This window comes from Ambystoma mexicanum, chromosome 2q (genome assembly GCF_040938575.1).
Source record: "Ambystoma mexicanum isolate Mex_15411 chromosome 2q, UKY_AmexF1_1, whole genome shotgun sequence".
Classification (NCBI taxonomy): Eukaryota; Metazoa; Chordata; class Amphibia; order Caudata; family Ambystomatidae; genus Ambystoma; species Ambystoma mexicanum.
In genome coordinates, this window is record NC_090924.1 from 460,044,689 (window position 1) to 460,062,258 (window position 17,570).

At 44.5% G+C, this 17,570-nt stretch overlaps 1 protein-coding gene across 2 annotated transcripts in view; it reads left to right on the forward strand.

Annotated features, from left to right (window-relative positions):
• The window catches only part of CCDC115 (coiled-coil domain containing 115), a 155,027-nt gene that overhangs the window by 98,568 nt on the left and 38,889 nt on the right, over nt 1-17,570 (forward strand). For both annotated transcript variants that reach the window (XM_069647572.1, XM_069647573.1), the window contains exons 3-4: nt 2,615-2,718; nt 3,520-3,635. In XM_069647572.1, the coding sequence (XP_069503673.1) occupies nt 2,615-2,718; nt 3,520-3,635 (220 nt within the window). The remainder of the gene's footprint in view (nt 1-2,614; nt 2,719-3,519; nt 3,636-17,570) is intronic.

The window sequence follows — 17,570 nt, forward strand, 5'->3', positions numbered from 1 at the left end:
CTGAAGAGGCCTGCATTGGTGCCTGCTGCATTTCTTTTTCGGAAAGGTTAGCCCCCAGCTCCTGCACCGACTGGAATCTTCCTTGCACTGCAGCTCCTGGGCATCTTCTTCTGGATCCAACACCGGGAAAACCTACCTCCAGCGACCCCCTGTCGCCTGTCAAGTCATTTGGAAAATCAGAGTAAGGGTGGTGAGTAATTGCAATACTTAGAGCTGCCCTGGTCTCCTCCACTCTAAATGTTTGTGAAGAACTTTGATATCTTCAATTTCTTTGCTTTTTAACCGTTGACTTGAAAAGTATTTCTAAAAGATAGAAAAATTACCTTAACTAACTGTAAAAGCCCTGAAGTATTCTGGAACATTTTTCATCACCAGATGAACATTTCTTAAATTTGTCCTAAAGCAACTTTGTTACTTTTGGGCACAAGGCCCAATTCAATTTAGGGATTGGACTTATAAAGTCAGGGATTCTATTTTTGTGAACTGGTTTTCCTATTGCATAACTACTTAACTTCCTTGCCAGTGAATTGTGTGCATTTTTATAACCAAGGGTAACCGTATATATGTTTTTTATTTGGAGTTTTGTGTGATATTACCTGCTTGATTCATTTTTCTAGTGTGGTGGTGGGCCTATGATAAATATAGTTTTTTATGTACTTGCCTGTCTAAGTAGAATTATTTATAATTTCCCTGTGTGGGCTCCTACATTTTCCCTCCAATCTTAACTTCAGGGTTTTTCCACAACATTGTTTCTACTGAGAGAAGATAGTTTCTCCCTCCCAGACATTGTATACGCCTTCCAACACTTTAGACCCTGCCTCGCAGATGACCGAACCAAGCTCTCCACACATTATATGATATGGCATTTATAACGCACCTATACACAAGTGTTTCAAGGCACGACGAAGCAAGGGATGGGGAACAGAGTAAAGACAGACAACGATCCTACTAGGCCAGGTGTCATTCTTATCGCGGAAGTGCATGGGGAGGGGAGGAAGTGCAGTACATGGGATAATAGAATAATAACAAGAAAAGTGCAGCCAGCAGGTGGCAAGGGCAAGGGTAAAAGGTAAGTGCAGGCAACAATAATCAAGTGCTGGTAATGGGACTGTAGGGATACAGAAACAGTCCCCGAATGCAGGGGTAGCCAGGAGGGCAGTGCAGGTGTGCGACTGGCGGAGGAGGGGACCTGGGTGGGCCAGAGATCAGAGGGTGGCCAGGTAAACCAGTGCAGATTCAGTATCAGCCAGGAAATCAGCAGGGGAGAGGAGGAGAAAAAGCAGAAGCAAAGAGAAGGGTTTTGAGTTGCTTCCGGAACCGGAGATGGTTCTCCTCAAGTTTCAGGGAGGCTGTTCCAGAGGGAGGACCTGGCCAAAGAGAGTGATCTACCACCAACTCGTTACTTGGAGAAGCGACTGACTCTGAGGGAGTTGGAGGCGGATGAGCAAAGAGCTCGAGAATGTAGATATTTAGGCAGAGAGAGTTGAAGGTATTGAGGCCCCACGCCCCAGAAGGCCTTGTGGACGATGCAGAGGGTTTTGAACTTAATCCTCGCAGCCACTGGGAGCCAGTGCAGAGATTTCAGTCCTGGAGAGATATGATCCCTGGGCTTGAGGCCAAGGACAAGTCTCGCAGTCCGATTCTGGATGAGTTGCAGAGGGCCGAGAGTAGAGGCAGGCAGATTTAGAAAGAGGCCGTTGCAATAGTCCAGCCTAGAGAGAACCAGAGCTCTAGGGACAGTGAGCTTCTGGGGGAAGGAGAGGAAAGGAAGAATACCTCCTGAGCAGGTGCAGCTGGTAGTGAGACTTCTTAGCGACATCAGAGATGTGAGGAGAGAAGGAGAGTGTGGAGTGAAAATGACCCGTGCCTGTTGTTAGGCAGGTTCTAAAATTTCCAAGAGGGTTTGCCTTTATAAAGACTGGCCATGTGGGTTTGGGGTACTTACAGTTTCACTAGCTTTGTCCACAATGGCTTTGAGTCTCCTGTTTCTGTGGTCTAGTTGTGTAGGGTCCTGAGAGTGAAGCCAGGTTAGTAATGGCTCAAATCCAGGAATCTGAAGCCCTTATTGGTTACAAGAATTTGCATGATCTATGTGGGAATATCTGCCCTCTAAAGTTTGACGGGCATGTGCAACTCTGACTTTACTTGATCTTTATAGAGGTAATTTCCAGTTTTAGAGGATCAGCAGAGCACTGTGTCTTGCTGGGTCTGTATTTGTGGAATCTGCCAATTCAAGGGTGAATATTGCTGCACCCTGTCTGCAGCCCTGTTGGCTGATAAATTGGGTTTTTGTGCATCTCCTCCAATCTTGACAAGCTGAAGCTTCCTGACCGTCTAATGAGGGAAGACAATACATTGGCCAAAGTCATAACCTAGACCAGAGAAAATGTGGGCTCCGACCTATGGTACCCAATACAGGAATGACATGTATGTGAACTCTGTGCCTTTTTGTCTGTTTGAGGAATCCTTCATACTGGCATCCAAGGTGACCTTTATTTTGTTTGGCAGAAGCGGGGAGGAGTCTGTGTTTTACATTCCTTTGGATTCTAACACATTTTATCACTTCCATTTATGACAAGGTATAGAACTGATCTCATTTCTCCGTTGGTTGCAGGGATGGTTTTCACTCTCCCAATCCCGCTACGCAATGGGGAACAAGGGCGTTTCCTCACTGCAATACGGCCATCAGATGGAGCCATTGGTTCGTGTCTCTACCAGGTAGGATTTAAAAGGAATTGTTATTCCTCCCTTTGATGTGCCACTGCTACTTTGTGCAGCCGTGAAGCCGTGACTGGAAGAATTTAAAGTTGCTTAGCAATGCAAACACAGTGGAAATTGATGGGACCTCAACAACAAATTGTGACAATGTGTAGACAATCCCCTATTTATTGAGGATTAGTTAACCTTACAAGCTCCGATTGATCACATCCTAAAATGCAATTTAAAATGAACTGAGGCCTTTACTCGAGTCAGCAGCCCTTGAACGCTTTCCAAAAAGTACTCTGTGTTTTGTTGGTGGGGTGTTCATTATGCTGTGAAGCTTGTGAAATTGAAACAGTGGCCTGCCAAGCCCACATCATTTATTTTTCTAATGAGGCCCCAGCGTGCATGTCTATTGACACAATTCCTCTTTACAACCCACCAAGAAATCTGTTTTCTTGGATACCCTAGCTGGGGAAGTCTCTAGTTCTAAAGATCACAGCTCCAGAGATACTTTGGGGCTATCCTGTCTATTCGAGAATGGAGGCTAGATGTGGGGGATGGAAGTGAAAACACGGTTCCTATAATGAAGATTTATAAATGGGGGATGCAAACAAACCAGGATGTATGACATGACCCAGTGTTTGGTAAATAAAAGCATTTTGCGGCTCAACCTCCCTCATGGCATAAAATGTAACATGTATGATCTGTATAGCTAGAGAAAGGGTTTGGCACCAGTATGCTGCTCTGGATCCAGTTGCACTGCTACACAGTTTCACCCACAGCTTACATTCTTACCTCTTTCTCCTCGGTATGTAGTGCCAATGAAGACGGGAGCTGCCATTTCCAAATGGTTTGCACAGAATCTGGCAAATCTGATGGCCCAGATTCTCCAGAGGTACCCAGACTAGAAGAGATTGGCCCCAAAGATCAAGGTGAGAACGTGGAGGAAGCATTTGTTCTTTGGTGGCATATTTTAGTATAGTTAAAAATGGGATCATAAGGATGTTGCACTGAGAGTGTACTGGCATTAACACTCTGGCGGTATTCTGTGATTTGGAGACTGTAAATTGTTCAAACTGGACTGCATTGAAGTTGTTAAACCGGTAATAGACTTGTATTGTGGACATGGGAATACACTGATGTTGTTCAAGCTGCCACTATGGTAAGATATAACTGGGATTTTGCAAAACGGTGTGTGCCAAGTTTTTCATATAGGAAGTAGTAGGAATACATTAGGACTGTGTATTATTATGCTGGAAACACACTGATTTTCTTCTTTCTTTCCTCCAATCAGGGAGTTTACTAGCATTGTTGATCAGTAAAATGCAATTGTGTAGGGGCACATTGTAATGTTACCTAATTTACTTTAAGGACTGAGTTAAAGGAAAGTGAGTTTCTGCCTCTGTCTGCATTATTGTCCGCCCACAGTCCTGACGTCCATCAATGGAGGTTTTTTTCTTCTTTTTTTTTCAAAATCAGGCAGAAAATAGGGGATCTTGTAGCGATGATCTGTTTATGAGGCACCATAATTCTGTCAGTTAGCTTTCAAGACCACCAGATCTCTTCCTCAATCAAAGTGTAAAGCAGTGATCTTGTTAATTACTGAAGTTTCAGCTAGGAAACTGTTTGTGTCCTCTTTTCTCCCTAGGCTTTTAGTCACAGGAATTGTGATGAGCTGCTATGTCCTCATGGTCTGTGTAAGGGAAGCTGCCATAGACATTGCGTTGACGCCATTGTACAAACATGGCCATTGCTTAAACATTCCATTAGCCAATACAACCTTCAGACATCGACCTGGGGAAAACCTGATTTAGCTACATAAGGAGCTCTCTCGCATCCCTGTGTTTAAGGTGTAGAGTTAGCTTCCCAAACCAAGGTAAACACTATCCTTAAGCTTCAGCTGGCTCACCAAGTGGTAGTTCTGGTTGGGCAGTCAGGATCAACTCTGAGGAGAAGACTGGTGTGGACAAGAATACAGCATAGCACATGATTACTTTGTATGAAAAAGAATGTACCCATATAGCACTTACGAAAATCAAATTTATATCTCATAAATGGTAAATAAAAACATTGTACAGATTGAAGGTAAGTAATGCAGGTTTGGTTCTTGGACCGGTCTTAATTTTGGCTCTGCTTGTTAGTGTCTGGCTTTGACCTACCAATACCACACGGGTACTGATGTGAGCTGACATCAACCTTCTCCGCTTTCACAAGATATTTAGGTCTATTGAAAAGCCAAGTTGACTGGGACCTTCTTGGCTGGACACGAATAGGTATCTTCCCTCGAGTGTGAGGTACAGAACAGGAAGGGCAGGGACATTAGCAGCGCAATGGAATGAGTAGGGCTGGAGTGAGATCATAAACTATTATTAAGGTTTTTAATGAGCGCCGACCTAGTTTCGGAAAGCAACAGAGCGCTTAAAATAATACGAATAGAGTGAGGGAAGTAGAGAAACAAGGGAGCCGGGAGCTAACGGAGGGAGGTTGGGCAATTTGGCAGCAAGAGAAGTAAATGGGGGAGGAAATAATTGGCGGCAGTATCTTTCAATACGCAAGTGTTGTAGACCCCTGACTTAAGGTGCATAGACCCCTGACTTAGGGTGGATGGTCTGGCAGTTAATCACACTGGTTAAAGAAACCCTGGGCTGGCAGGCAGCAACTGGCGTGCAACAAGATGAACTTGGCTGAAGGTAGAACTGGGGACGGGACCGGGACATGAAGACCATGCCTGTATAAACAAGATCATTTTCTGAAGTCCTGGCAGGCTGGCGAGATAGTTATGACAACAATGATGATGTGAGGAAAAGCTTGTGGGCAGAGAGCCAAAATGTGTAGGCTGCCATTGCATTTGCCTGTGGGCGATGCCTTCTCATTGATTGTGTTACCTAAAAAGATCACTAAAACCTGTGGAAACATTGATTGATGAAAAGACCTGCGCTAATTCTTGACAATACCCTCGCCCCCGAAAGGGTCCAACTTGGCAGGGTGGCTGGAGTGTAACTGTCAAGATAATTGTCAGAGAGATGGAACAGGAGGGTCAGCTTCCCATTGGTATATCATTGGGGCCTATAACTTTCTAGTGGAGTCGATATTCAAGCTTGCGCCCCTGTAAGTGGCAATCAAGAACATACAATTTCTGGAGCCGCAGAATCAGAAACCCAATGTCGGAGGAGCTAGTGCGCAGATGTGCAGGATGATTAGGCTCAAAGGGGGCGGGGTGGCATAAAAGACAGTTTGTATGTGACAAGTCTTGGGAAGTTTTATCTTGGCTGCTACCGGGGAAACCAGTTTCATACTCCTCAAAGCTGGTGAAGTAGGGAAGTGATAAAACGGATGTGATGTATCCATAAGCTAAGGACCACAAAGTTGGTCTTGAGCTTGCGGTTATGTCGCACGATGTGGATTTATTTTGTTGATGGCCAAACTCTATCATAGACGTCATAGGCTGGAGCCAGTTGTTGCTCACAATCGGTGAGGTGCTTGTTGTAGCATTTGCTGGGCTGTGTACGGAGACTATCTTCTTGGTGAACACTTGTGCTGCAGGGCCAGGACTGGTTCTAGGCAGTGGGGCAGAATAAGTGGTGGTGACAACCTCTTTGAGGGTAGAAATGAGACATACAATATATAAATGATGGTTTCTGTCTGCAAATTCGGCTGCAGAAAGAAGTTCGGTCCAGTTGTCTTGGGAGATAAAACAGCGGAGATGCTGTCCTATCATTTTGATGAGGTCTGTTTCCCCATTGGTTTGAAGGTGGAAACCATTGTAACAGTGCACCTGGAAACCTATTTCCTCAGCTAGAGCAAGCCAAAATGTAGCCATCAACTGATGTTTCAGTCCGAGACCACTCGTCCAGGCAAGCCATGAAGAGTGATGTTTCAAAAATACAGGCCAGGTTTGGGGCAGAGGGTAGGACTCTGAGTGGAATAAGTGTTGAATTCTTCCCAAATGACAGAATGTTTAGTTGATGGTGGCAACTCGCTGATAAAGTCCATAAGTCACAACCCTCCTTGTTGGGACCTCCTAATGGTTGTAAGAGGACAGCAGGTCTTTGTTGCTGAATCATTGTTAGGGCAGTTTTTCTGCAGTCCAACTAAGGCAGTGGTCTTCAACCATTTCAGGCCTGCTCCCCACCCCCCCCCCCCCCGAGCAGAATGCGGGCAGGCCGGGCCCCCAAGAATGACAAATGGGCAGTAATTCCAAATGGCTATGAGCTATTGCATGCCATCACCGCTCCCTACTCCCAGTATAGTCCCTGGACTCCCCCCACCTGCTCCCATCACAGTCTCTGGACTCCCTCACCCCACTCCTACTAGCCCAGTCCCTGTGCTCTCCATCCTGAGCTCTCCAAACCCTGCTCCCACCACTATCCCATGGCTGCCACCCAGCCTGCTCCCACCAAAGTCCTTGGGCTCCCCCACCCTGCTTCCAGCACAGTCCCAGGGCCAGTGGTGGCTGGTGAATCTTTTAAGTGGAGGGGCATAAATATTTCCACCAGATATGCCATAGAGACCGAGCACAGCGAGGGATCCCAAACCAATCAAGGAGGTTCGGGGGGTTATTCACCCATGGATGTTTTCAAATAATGGGGTAAAATATTGCATTTTAGGGCATAATAATAAAAAAAATGAGTAAAAAGCCAGTTTGCAATTGGTGCTGGGGGGCCCAGGGGGCAGGCATGATATTTTTCTCTGGACATTTATCGTAGCATCCCTGTCCCCTGGGCCCCACAGTGCCTAACGCAATCAACATGATTATGTGTGTATGCAAGGCACTGGGGGTGGGGGGCAATGGGGAAAGCATGGTATTTTTGACTGGACATCTATGAAAGATATACAGTAAAAGAAATACCATCCCTGTACCCTGCGTTCCACAGTGCCTCAGAAGGAGAGCAGATTTTGGCAGGTGGGTAGGGGGATTGTGCAACAAAGGCTTTTTTTAAAATGCCTTTGTTGTACAACCCTCCTTTGCCCCTCTACTCCCCACTCGGCAAAATCAGCTCAACGGACCAAAACAAACACACACACAAATTCACACAGCAATCACTCTATCATTCACACGAGCACCCATCACCATACACTCACTAATAACACAAGCATCCATACACATATTTAAATAAAAAAATAAATGAACATAAACGTACCTTCTGCAGGGGCCTGCGCCCGGGTGCTGAAACGCCCCGCTCCAGGCTGCTCTGTCCGTATGTGCGAGGAGGTGCAGGAGCTCCCCCTCGCACATAGAGACATGCAGTGCCCCAGCCAGCATTTCCAATGAAATATGCAAGGCTGGCGAAGCAAAACGCCTCCAGCCTTGCATGGCTCAGTGAGCATCTGCAGCTGGGGAACTGAACTGTCAAAGGGAAACATTGTTTCCCTTTGACAGTTCAGCCAGCCCAAGTGCACTCCCTCAGCTGGAAAAAGTGAGGGAGTGCTCAATTTTCACTGGGCTGGCTCCTCAGCTCCTCCATAATGGGTCAGGGGGCCACTGGGTGAATGCCCCCTCGCCCATTGTGGATGAGCTGCCGGGCTTGGACTGGCCTATAGGGCTATAGGGCAATGCCTGTAACAAAAATGCTAGTGTGGGCCAGTCAAAATGGGCCACTTTTTTGGCCAATGTGGGCCAGTTTGATGAGTTACTTCACTATGCAGCTACTAGTTTGGATCATTGTTGCTGAATAAATATTCTTTAAATGTCACAATTTGCTTCCATTTTAACCATAAACACCCCCTTGGGTACTATTCAAACAGTCTGTTGTTAAAGGATTGAATATCCATTTGCAACTGTTGGCCACTTTTAATTGGTGCTTGAGACCGGTTATGCTCCAGTCTGACCATGTGAGCCCCCTGCCCATTTCCTCCAATCTAAAACATAAAAAAAAAAAAATATATATATATATATATATATTCAATTTTACATTTCATGCTAGGCTCTCACGCCCCACAGTTGAAGGACCTCTGAACTAAGGGCTCAGTAAAACCATTCAACTGCGGCAGTACAAGACTCCACTCTTAGTATAAGGCTGTACCATCTGAGTATATGGTAGCGCAGATAGAGCAGCCAGGCTCATTTTATGAGGGAGATAGGGCTGTAGGAAAGTACATAGAACTTTGAGTACACCAAGGATTCAATAGAAACACTTACAACCAGAAGTAGTATAACAAATACAGGTTTATTATAAATACGAGTAGGCCAAGTTCAGTCTCTGGGTAAGTACTGGTCAGAGCGTCATAAACACATTTATAAAAACACACCAATATGCTTGAAGGTACACAGAGCAAAGCATAAAACCTTATTCAGAATACCCAACAGTTGTTTTAGGGAAGTTAGACCATATAACACACATTTAGTATAGGACACATCTATTCATGTGGGGTAAACACCATATGTTTTTTTCTGATTACTTTTCAGTAAAACAAGGAAAGTAGGCCCTGTCAGTTATGCAGTGACACTCCACAAAGAAATTGCATCGTAAACCAACCCTGTTACCAGGATACATTTCTGAATAGTGCAACACTCATTCAAGGAACAGTAAAAAAACAATAACTATTATTCAGGATAACACACAGTTCTTCTAGGTGAGTAAGACCCTTTTGGTGTAATATACAATTACAGTTGCTTTTCAGCTCAGTGAAACACAGTCTAAGATAAGCAAGAACTCTTTACTCTAATTTAGGATTGCACCAGGCAGACCAAGGTCAGCTACACCTAAAGAACACTTCTCAAGAATGGGACACAGCTATTCTAGGCAGGTAAAACCTAATGTTGTAATATACTATTACAGTTGTTTTTCACATCAGTGGATCACAAATTGAGGTAAGCAATAACTCTATAGCTTATTTTAGGGTGGCACACAGCTAACGCAAGTTAAGTAAAACTTATATACTTTTTAAAGGAGCTATCTGCAACTTAAAGGTAAGTATAACCTAAGGCAGACTTATTCTAAACAGGCTAACAGCAAGTCGTGGGAACCACAATCCAATTGGCGCACTCATACATTTATATCCAAACGGGAATAGTAAAGTGAAACCAACAGCATTACTTTTGGGGAAGAGGCACAACCAATTCACAGGTGAGTAAATCCACCTTATATATACTTTTCAGAATGGCACAACACACATTCAAGATAAGTAAACATGTTTGTAACTGTGCACAGAGTTAGTTACTAATCAACTATTTCACAAGTAAGTACTTTTCAACACTTGTCATTTATTTCCAGGCAGAATCCTATACTTATCCAGTCCTTCCCTATTCCATTGCATGGGTTCCCTCGGGGGCAGAAGGGGGACCATAGTAGTCTAGGTGCCAGCTGTAGGCAAGGTGAGATAGGCTTCTGTTGCAAGCAAAAGTCAAGAGTTCCTGTGTTCAAACAAGTAAGTAGTTCACATTAAAGTTAATCAGGGTCCAGGGACTTCAGAGAAGACACCCTAGGAGGTTTCCAGCAGTGGGCTTGGGTGAACTGGATGGGTGGCCTCCCAATCACAGAAAACACCCCAAAAGCTATACAGAAATCACAAAGGCTTAAGGTACATAAATACCCCAACCAACACAGTACCTCAGCACAGAAGAAGAGTTGCAGCAAGAAAACTTCAGGATATGCAGCCAAAAACCCAGTTGATGGATTCCTTTGTCAAGAGGACAGGACTTTGGAAGGACTTTTAGAGCAGGGATCATGGAGAGAACGCTCTAGGCAAGAGTTTCCTCGTGGCTGAATGCAGCTCTGTCTGTAGATTTAGAGCCCTTTTCAGGAGCACAGAAGGTGACTGAATATCACCTTTCAGATTCCCGTCACTTGCAAGGTCCAGCACTCTGATGAGGGGACTTTTTGGACTCCATTCACGTCTCTGGAGGTCCAGCAGGATGCCACAAATGTTTCAGCAACCTTTGGTATTTGGAAGACCATGCATTGCACAATGGCTCTAGGTCCCATGGTATTGGGGTATTGCAATCCTGCAAGGTCGCAACACAACGTGGGATGGCTCAAAATGCAGGTGGTCATGAGTCTAGTGGATCTCACCAGCCTCTGGTCATCCTTTTCGGGAATCCCAGGTCGATTGGAAGGAAGGGTAACAGCAGGCTCCAGTTATACAGCAGGATCTCCGGCCGCTGGAAATCAATACGGCTGTCATTTCTTCATATTCCTCTTCGGCTTTAGCTGCAGTGGTCGACTACCTCCTCAGGTTCCAGGATCAGACTCTTATGCAGGTACCCAGCCAATCAAACAGCCATGCAACATTCAAACTTGAGGGGTGGGGGGGATTGGCAGTCCTTTCAGACCAGCCAGCCTCCCAGTTTAAACTGGATTCTCGCAGTCAGGCTGGAAGACCAAGGGCTGCAGTGCTTTGGACTCCTCCCTCACTTCCTACCTTCACAGACACTCTGGAGCTTGAACGGGCTTGACCGAGGTCTCTTGCCAAAGATAAGATTGACACAAAGGATTTTCCCGCCCTGGAGGTCAGGCAAAGGAACAAGTAACGACAAGGAACACTGAAATGGCGAGAAAAGAAGATAGGGCATTTTGGTAAAAGGCACACCCATGGGTGCCTTTACCGAGGCTGTGAAAACAGCCCACTGTAAAGGTGCACAGAATTTTGTTAAAAGGTTCACTGCCACCAGCCGTTAAAGGTAAGCTTGTCCATGTAACAGAAATGTTAGTTAGAATGGGAAGGGGGATTCATTATATCTCCCCAGCACTCCACATATGGTGGAGGTGCTGGTCTCGCCTAATACAATGTAAAACGGGATCCAAAGATACATTTGTGAACTTTAGTTCTCACAAGGTTAGCCAGGGAAAGTTAAAAGGGGAGCCCCCAAGAGCAACCCAGCAACAATAGGCAGTATGTGCAAAAAGTTGTGAAAGAGGATAAAACTAAAAAGACAATATGGAGTGTCTTAAAAATGACACCCATAAAATGAGTAAAAAGACTCTGAGTGTGGAAAAAGGATCCCACTCACTGAGGTATAGGGAAAAATAATCTACCAGTCCAGCGTTCTGGATTGACACAGGTCAGGAAGATTTATCATTGATATGCACATCTTACCTAACACTAGTCCCTTCATAGAATTGAACCAAAGGAAACTTCTAATGGACTATAACCTGAAGGTCAGAGAAATGGAAAGAATGTCTAACTCATCTATGGAAAAGGATTTTGTGGACTGTTCTTATTTTTCAGGGTCTAATAAGTCTGAAGCTTCCAGCATCCAAGAGTTGGTGAGTCTGTATGGCAGGAAGGATTACATTGTTGTATGGCTGAAAACCTTTGACCTTACTTGTAAAAGGTTTGGTTTGTGTGAGAGTGATCAGACACTGTGGGTGCTTTTATAGGCTTCCCAATAATGACTACCATGTGATCTTGGATATGAATGAGGCTGAACGAGTTATCGATAGTAGGGTGAGGCAAACTCTCATAGCTAGATATGAGAAGACATCTTCTTCATATCTCAACCCCTTAAGAGAATATGAGACAAAAGATAGGTCTGTTAGTCCCATTTCTGTGTACCCTATAAGGTCTGTTGCCAGTAGGTGTATCAGAAAAGTTGTGGTCTTAGACTCAGCTGAGCCCCTTGTAAAAAGGAGACTTGGGAGACTCCTAAGAAGACCTTAGGAGACTCCTCCTCCGAGATAAAGGGCATTAACTGCTACTCTGAAGGTGACTTGGGTGTAGCACCTAAAACATCAAATGAGGACCAAGCCCCCAGGCCCACAAAGCTTGCGGTCACTCCTGTGACCCCACCTTTAGTTAACACTGAGGTGAAAGAACCTCTTGAAAACCCACCTGCAGTGGAAGTGGTTCACCCTGTTGACAAGAACATAAGTGTTCCTGTTCAACAAATAACCTTGTGTAGTAACTTTGTTCAAATCACTGATATAACCCTGAGGCTGAAGTAGCAAGTCCACCTGAAACCTCACAGACAGTGGAGGGGGTCCTTGAATCTCAAAACCTGGACCGTCGACCAGCTGCTGTGAAGGCAATTCCTAGGGCTGACGAGAGCCTTGGTCATCCTGTCACACACCCTGTGTGGTTTATGTCCTTTAGAATAAAGGCACCTTCAGTTAAATCTGAAGTGGCTGAACCACTTGAAAATCCACTTACAGTGGAAGTGGTTCCTAAAACTCTTAACTGGATACACCTGAAAACACGCCCACAGTGGAGGTGATCCAGATGGATGTAAAGAACGTATGTGTTTTTCTAACAAACCTAAAAGGGCAAGGAGTTTCCTTGACCCCAATGTTGGAATTAAGTTGGTTCCTTTAGTTCAGAGTGCCCAGAAGGAAACTTCCAGAACTGAAAACCAATAAGAGTTAAAAGAAACCTAAACATATCTTTCCTACTAGGCCTTCTATTAAAAAAAAGAAAGCCTGTGACTCCAACTAATCCTACAGGAGGGATGGATGGGTGTTCTGAAAGGACTAGGGTATCTGATTCTAGATACAACTATAAATCTTAGGGATCCTCTACGGAAGACCCTGCTTCAAGTCCTAATGTTAGCAGGGCAACCTCTAACAAGGTAAATCCAAAACTAGAATCATAGGGAAATTGGAGCCTAAACCATGCTCTACCATTTCACTAATTATAATGTCTTTGAGCCACGCTGCTTCTGAGGAAGAGGTGGATAGAAAAGTTGGAAACCTCTCTAGGCCTTTGAGGACTGGTAGTTTGCAAAGCGGGTGGAAAACCAGAAAACTTAAGTCTAAGGCTAAACACCTTGAGAGTGTTGGATCTTCCTCTGGAGACCCAATACTAAATCCTAGTGTTAGGAGGGAGATCTCGAACCATGGTAAACTTAGATCTCAGAGGAAGTGGAAGCATGTACAATGCTTTGCCATAACCACTCCAACTAAGATTCCCGAGACCCAACCTGCTCTAGAGGGAGAGGTGGTGAGGAATCACGGAGACCCCACTAGGCCTAGGGGATTTCTTTATAAGAATCCCTTTAAAAAAACCTATTGCAAGTTCAGGAGATGTAACACCTCCTGAGGGACTGTCAACTCAGACCCATTCTTTTAGGAAGAGCAAATTACCTAGCAATGAATGCAGGTCCTATATTTTAAGAAGCAATTCCACTAATCTCAAAAAGAGTAACAAAACGATTTCTGATCCACAGTAGGTTTAACCGAATGCGACAAGAGATTCTTCCAGGAGAGTATTAGATCCTTCTGTCCCTTTGTCTGGGAGGGACGAATGTTGGGTAGGATTTTAATATCCATGATAAATCTTCCTGACCTGTGTCAACCCCTGATTAATTTGCTTTGACTAGGTAAATAGTTTACCTTGTCCCTAGATGAAGGGGAATCTTTTTCCCCCCTCTCATCTAGTCTTTTACCCTTTTTATGGGTGATCTTTTTATGTCTCTCCATAGTGTATGGTTGAAGTTATCACTTTTGGGCTTAGTCTGGGTCACCCCTTTTGGCTCCCCTGTTAATTTCTCTTTGATGTACTTGGGTTAACTACAGTTCCCAAGTAGTAAAGAGGGATTTCATCCCCCTTTACATTTTATATAGTGAGACCGCACACCCCACCTTATGTCGAGTGCTGGGGAGATGCAATGTATCCAATTTCTTAATTACCTGGTAACATTTTGTTACAATTACGAATTTTACACAAATGGCTGGTGTCGGTGGTTTTACCTTTACGACTTTTAGTCTTTATTACTCTCTGGCTACTAATTCAGCCTAGGTAGCACAGAAGGGCCACACTTTTTTTAAATGGTGGGCTCCTTTCTTTGCCCTTTCTTGTGTGCTTTCTGTTTCTGGGGTCTTCCCCCTGCCATTCTAGGCTGGAACGACCTCAGTGGCTGTTTCGTCTTCGGTGGGAATCCTGTGCATGCCCCACCCAGGCTCCAGAGTCTGGAAAGGCAGGAAGCGAGGGTGGAGTCCAAAACCCTGCAGCCTTTTGTCTTCCACCTTGCCTGAAAGGGAACAACTCCCAGTCGGGGCTGGCTGCCCTGATTGGACAGCCGGACCGCCCCTTTCTGTAAAATGAAGGGAGAGAATGCAGAGGTTGTGCTGTAGTTCCTGATAAAAACTCTGAACCTGGAAGCTGTTGACAGGTCGACCACTGGAACTGAAACTGAAGTGAACAATAAAGAAACAAAGGGCGTAGTGATTTCCAGTGGCCGGAGAGCCTGCTGTGTAACTGGAGCCTGCTGTAACCCTTCCTCCCAATCGATCTGGGCATCCCGAAACGACCTGACCCAGAACCTATTGAGATCCACTAGACTCAAGAAAACCTGTGATTTGAGCGATCCTACGTTGTGCTGCGACCTTGCGGGACTGCAATACCTCAATACCCTAGGACCTCGAGCCATTGTGCAGTGCATAGTCTTCTGAATTATGAATTGAGCTGAAACTTTGGTGGCATCCTGCTGGAACTCCAGGGACACGATTTCAGTCCTAAAAGTCCCCTCATCAGAGTGCTGGACTTTGCACACGACAAGAATTCGACTGGCGATATTCAGTCTTCTTCTGGCTCCCAAAAAGGGTGCCAAAACCACAGAGCTGCATCCAGCCGCGAGGAATCTCTTGCCTGGAGCCTTCTCCTATGAGCCATGTTGCAAACGTCCTTCCAATGTCCTGTCTTCCCTCTTCATGACAAAGGAATCCATCGACCGGGTTTTTGGCTGCAGATCCTGAAGTCTTCTTGCTGCAACTCTTCTTCTGTGCTGAGGTACTGTGTTGGCTGGGGTATTTACTTACCTTAAGCCTTTGTGATTTCTGTAAAGCTTTTGGGGGGTGTTAGAACAGGTTTTCTGAAGTTCAACTAAGTACTTAGCAAAACCATTGAACTGAGGCAGTACACTACACCACTCTTAGTATAAGACTGTACCACGTAAGTTCAGTGTAGCGTAGGCACAGCAGCCAGGCTTATCATAGGAGGGAGAGGGGGGTGTAGAATCAGTACAAAGAAATTGTAATACGAATGGTCCAAAGAAACACTATGTATTGTAAAAAATAAATGGTTTATTTAAATTCAAGTAGGCCCAGATAAATCTTGGGGCAAATAAGTACTATCACAGATCATATAAACACATTATGGAAAAACACAACACTATGCTTAAAAGGTACACAGACCAAAGCATATAACCTTATTTGGAACACCTAACAGAAGTTCTAGGGAAGTCAAAGCCAATAGTTACTTTTAGATTACTTTCAGTAATACCAGGATAGTAGACCCTAGCGGTTATACTGTGACGCTCATCAAGAAATCACATAGTAATATCAACTGGACACTATACTTTTCTGATCTAGTGAAACACAGATTCTACGAACAGTATAAACCTATAACTCTGATTCAAAATAACAGTTATTCTAGGGGAGTTGGACCTTGGGATGTAATATTCAATTACAGTTGCAGCATCGGTTCACCTAGAACTTGACAATGTCAGGATAGAGGCTCCGATCACACTCAAACCAATACTGTGGCGTGGGCTCAACCAGATCGTGGTGGGCAGGATGCCTAGTGAAGCAAGCTAGACCGTCACAGTGGAGAGTGCGAGCAGTTCTATCGCCAGCACCCTTATATGGCCGCAACCAGTAGGGAAGCCGACGAACTCTGCGCATGCGAAACCAGATACCGAAGAGCACTGACTAAGCGAGTGCCAGGTCCGCACCGTTCCCCTGCATATGCAGAGGTACCGGAGAGAATGGAAAAGCGGGCAGCCGCCAGGCCAGATTATATGAAGGGAGAAACTCCATTCTAGTCACAAGGACGAGATACTCACTAACAAACTGTTTAACTGAAGTTTGAAAAACCGATGCAGAGAATAACCAGCAACCCTGTATGGGAAATAGTTAAAGACTGTAAAAGAAAACCATAGAAAGAAGGAAAATTACCTAATGAGTTTATAGGTGAAAAGTGGAGGAAGCCTGGCATCACATCCTGTAATGAGGGAATTGAGCTAAGACTACCAAGTGAACAAGTTAAAGAAAGAGACTTTTATAGAGTGAGAACCCAGGAGAGGGGAATGATTACATTGGATCAAGTTCAACGCAAGCTAGGAAAGCCTGTATTAAAAGCTTGTGAAAGATCTACAAGTGTAGACCACTGTGGGAAAGTATCTCAAAGAGAACTATCACAAGTATATCAGTAAAAAGGTGATAAGACTCAAGATCATTGTGGAAGAGCTACAAGTGCTTATCAAGGAGATATCCAGAGACTATTCCAGAAGATTGTATTAGAAAACATATGGAGTAAGAGACAGACTTAACACCAGAAGATAAAAGATCCGTGGAAGAAAGACATTCTCTTGGCCTTGTTGGAGTTAGTTAGATTAGTGGTATAGTCAGGTAGAATTACTTTTGGACTGAGGACATTTTAATTTGGGACTTCCCGAGGACCTTTAGTTCTTTTAGATGAGTAGGGAAAGATGGGCCTTATTAATGTAATTTAATTAAAAACAAGTCAGAATGTTCTTAACGTGTCCGACTCCTTCTGCCGACACACCACACCCCATCGTTCTATGGACCTCCAAAAATATTGCTTTTGTTTTTTAACCTGTCCTGACTTGTTTTTTTACAGGGATGTGTGAAGTGTTTAGCTTCAATCTCCTGGCCTTTTGCTCATTTTGTTATGCGGAAACTTTTCGACTATCTGTGCTAGGAAACTGTTTCCCTTTTTGTCTTTTTACCTTTCACCTTTTTGGTAACTTTTTAAAAGGGCACACAGCATCTTACAATACATTGCAGTGGGGATACTTTGGTATCACCCTAGTCTTTTATACTTGGTTGCAGCAATTACATTTTTACCATGTTTGTGTTATTTCTAGTCTTGACATTTGCGTTTACCACATATGGCTACTGAAGGTGGCTAGTGCCCTAAAACCTACTTCATTGGTTATTACAGGTGCAGAGGTTGCCTTCGTCCCCCCCTCC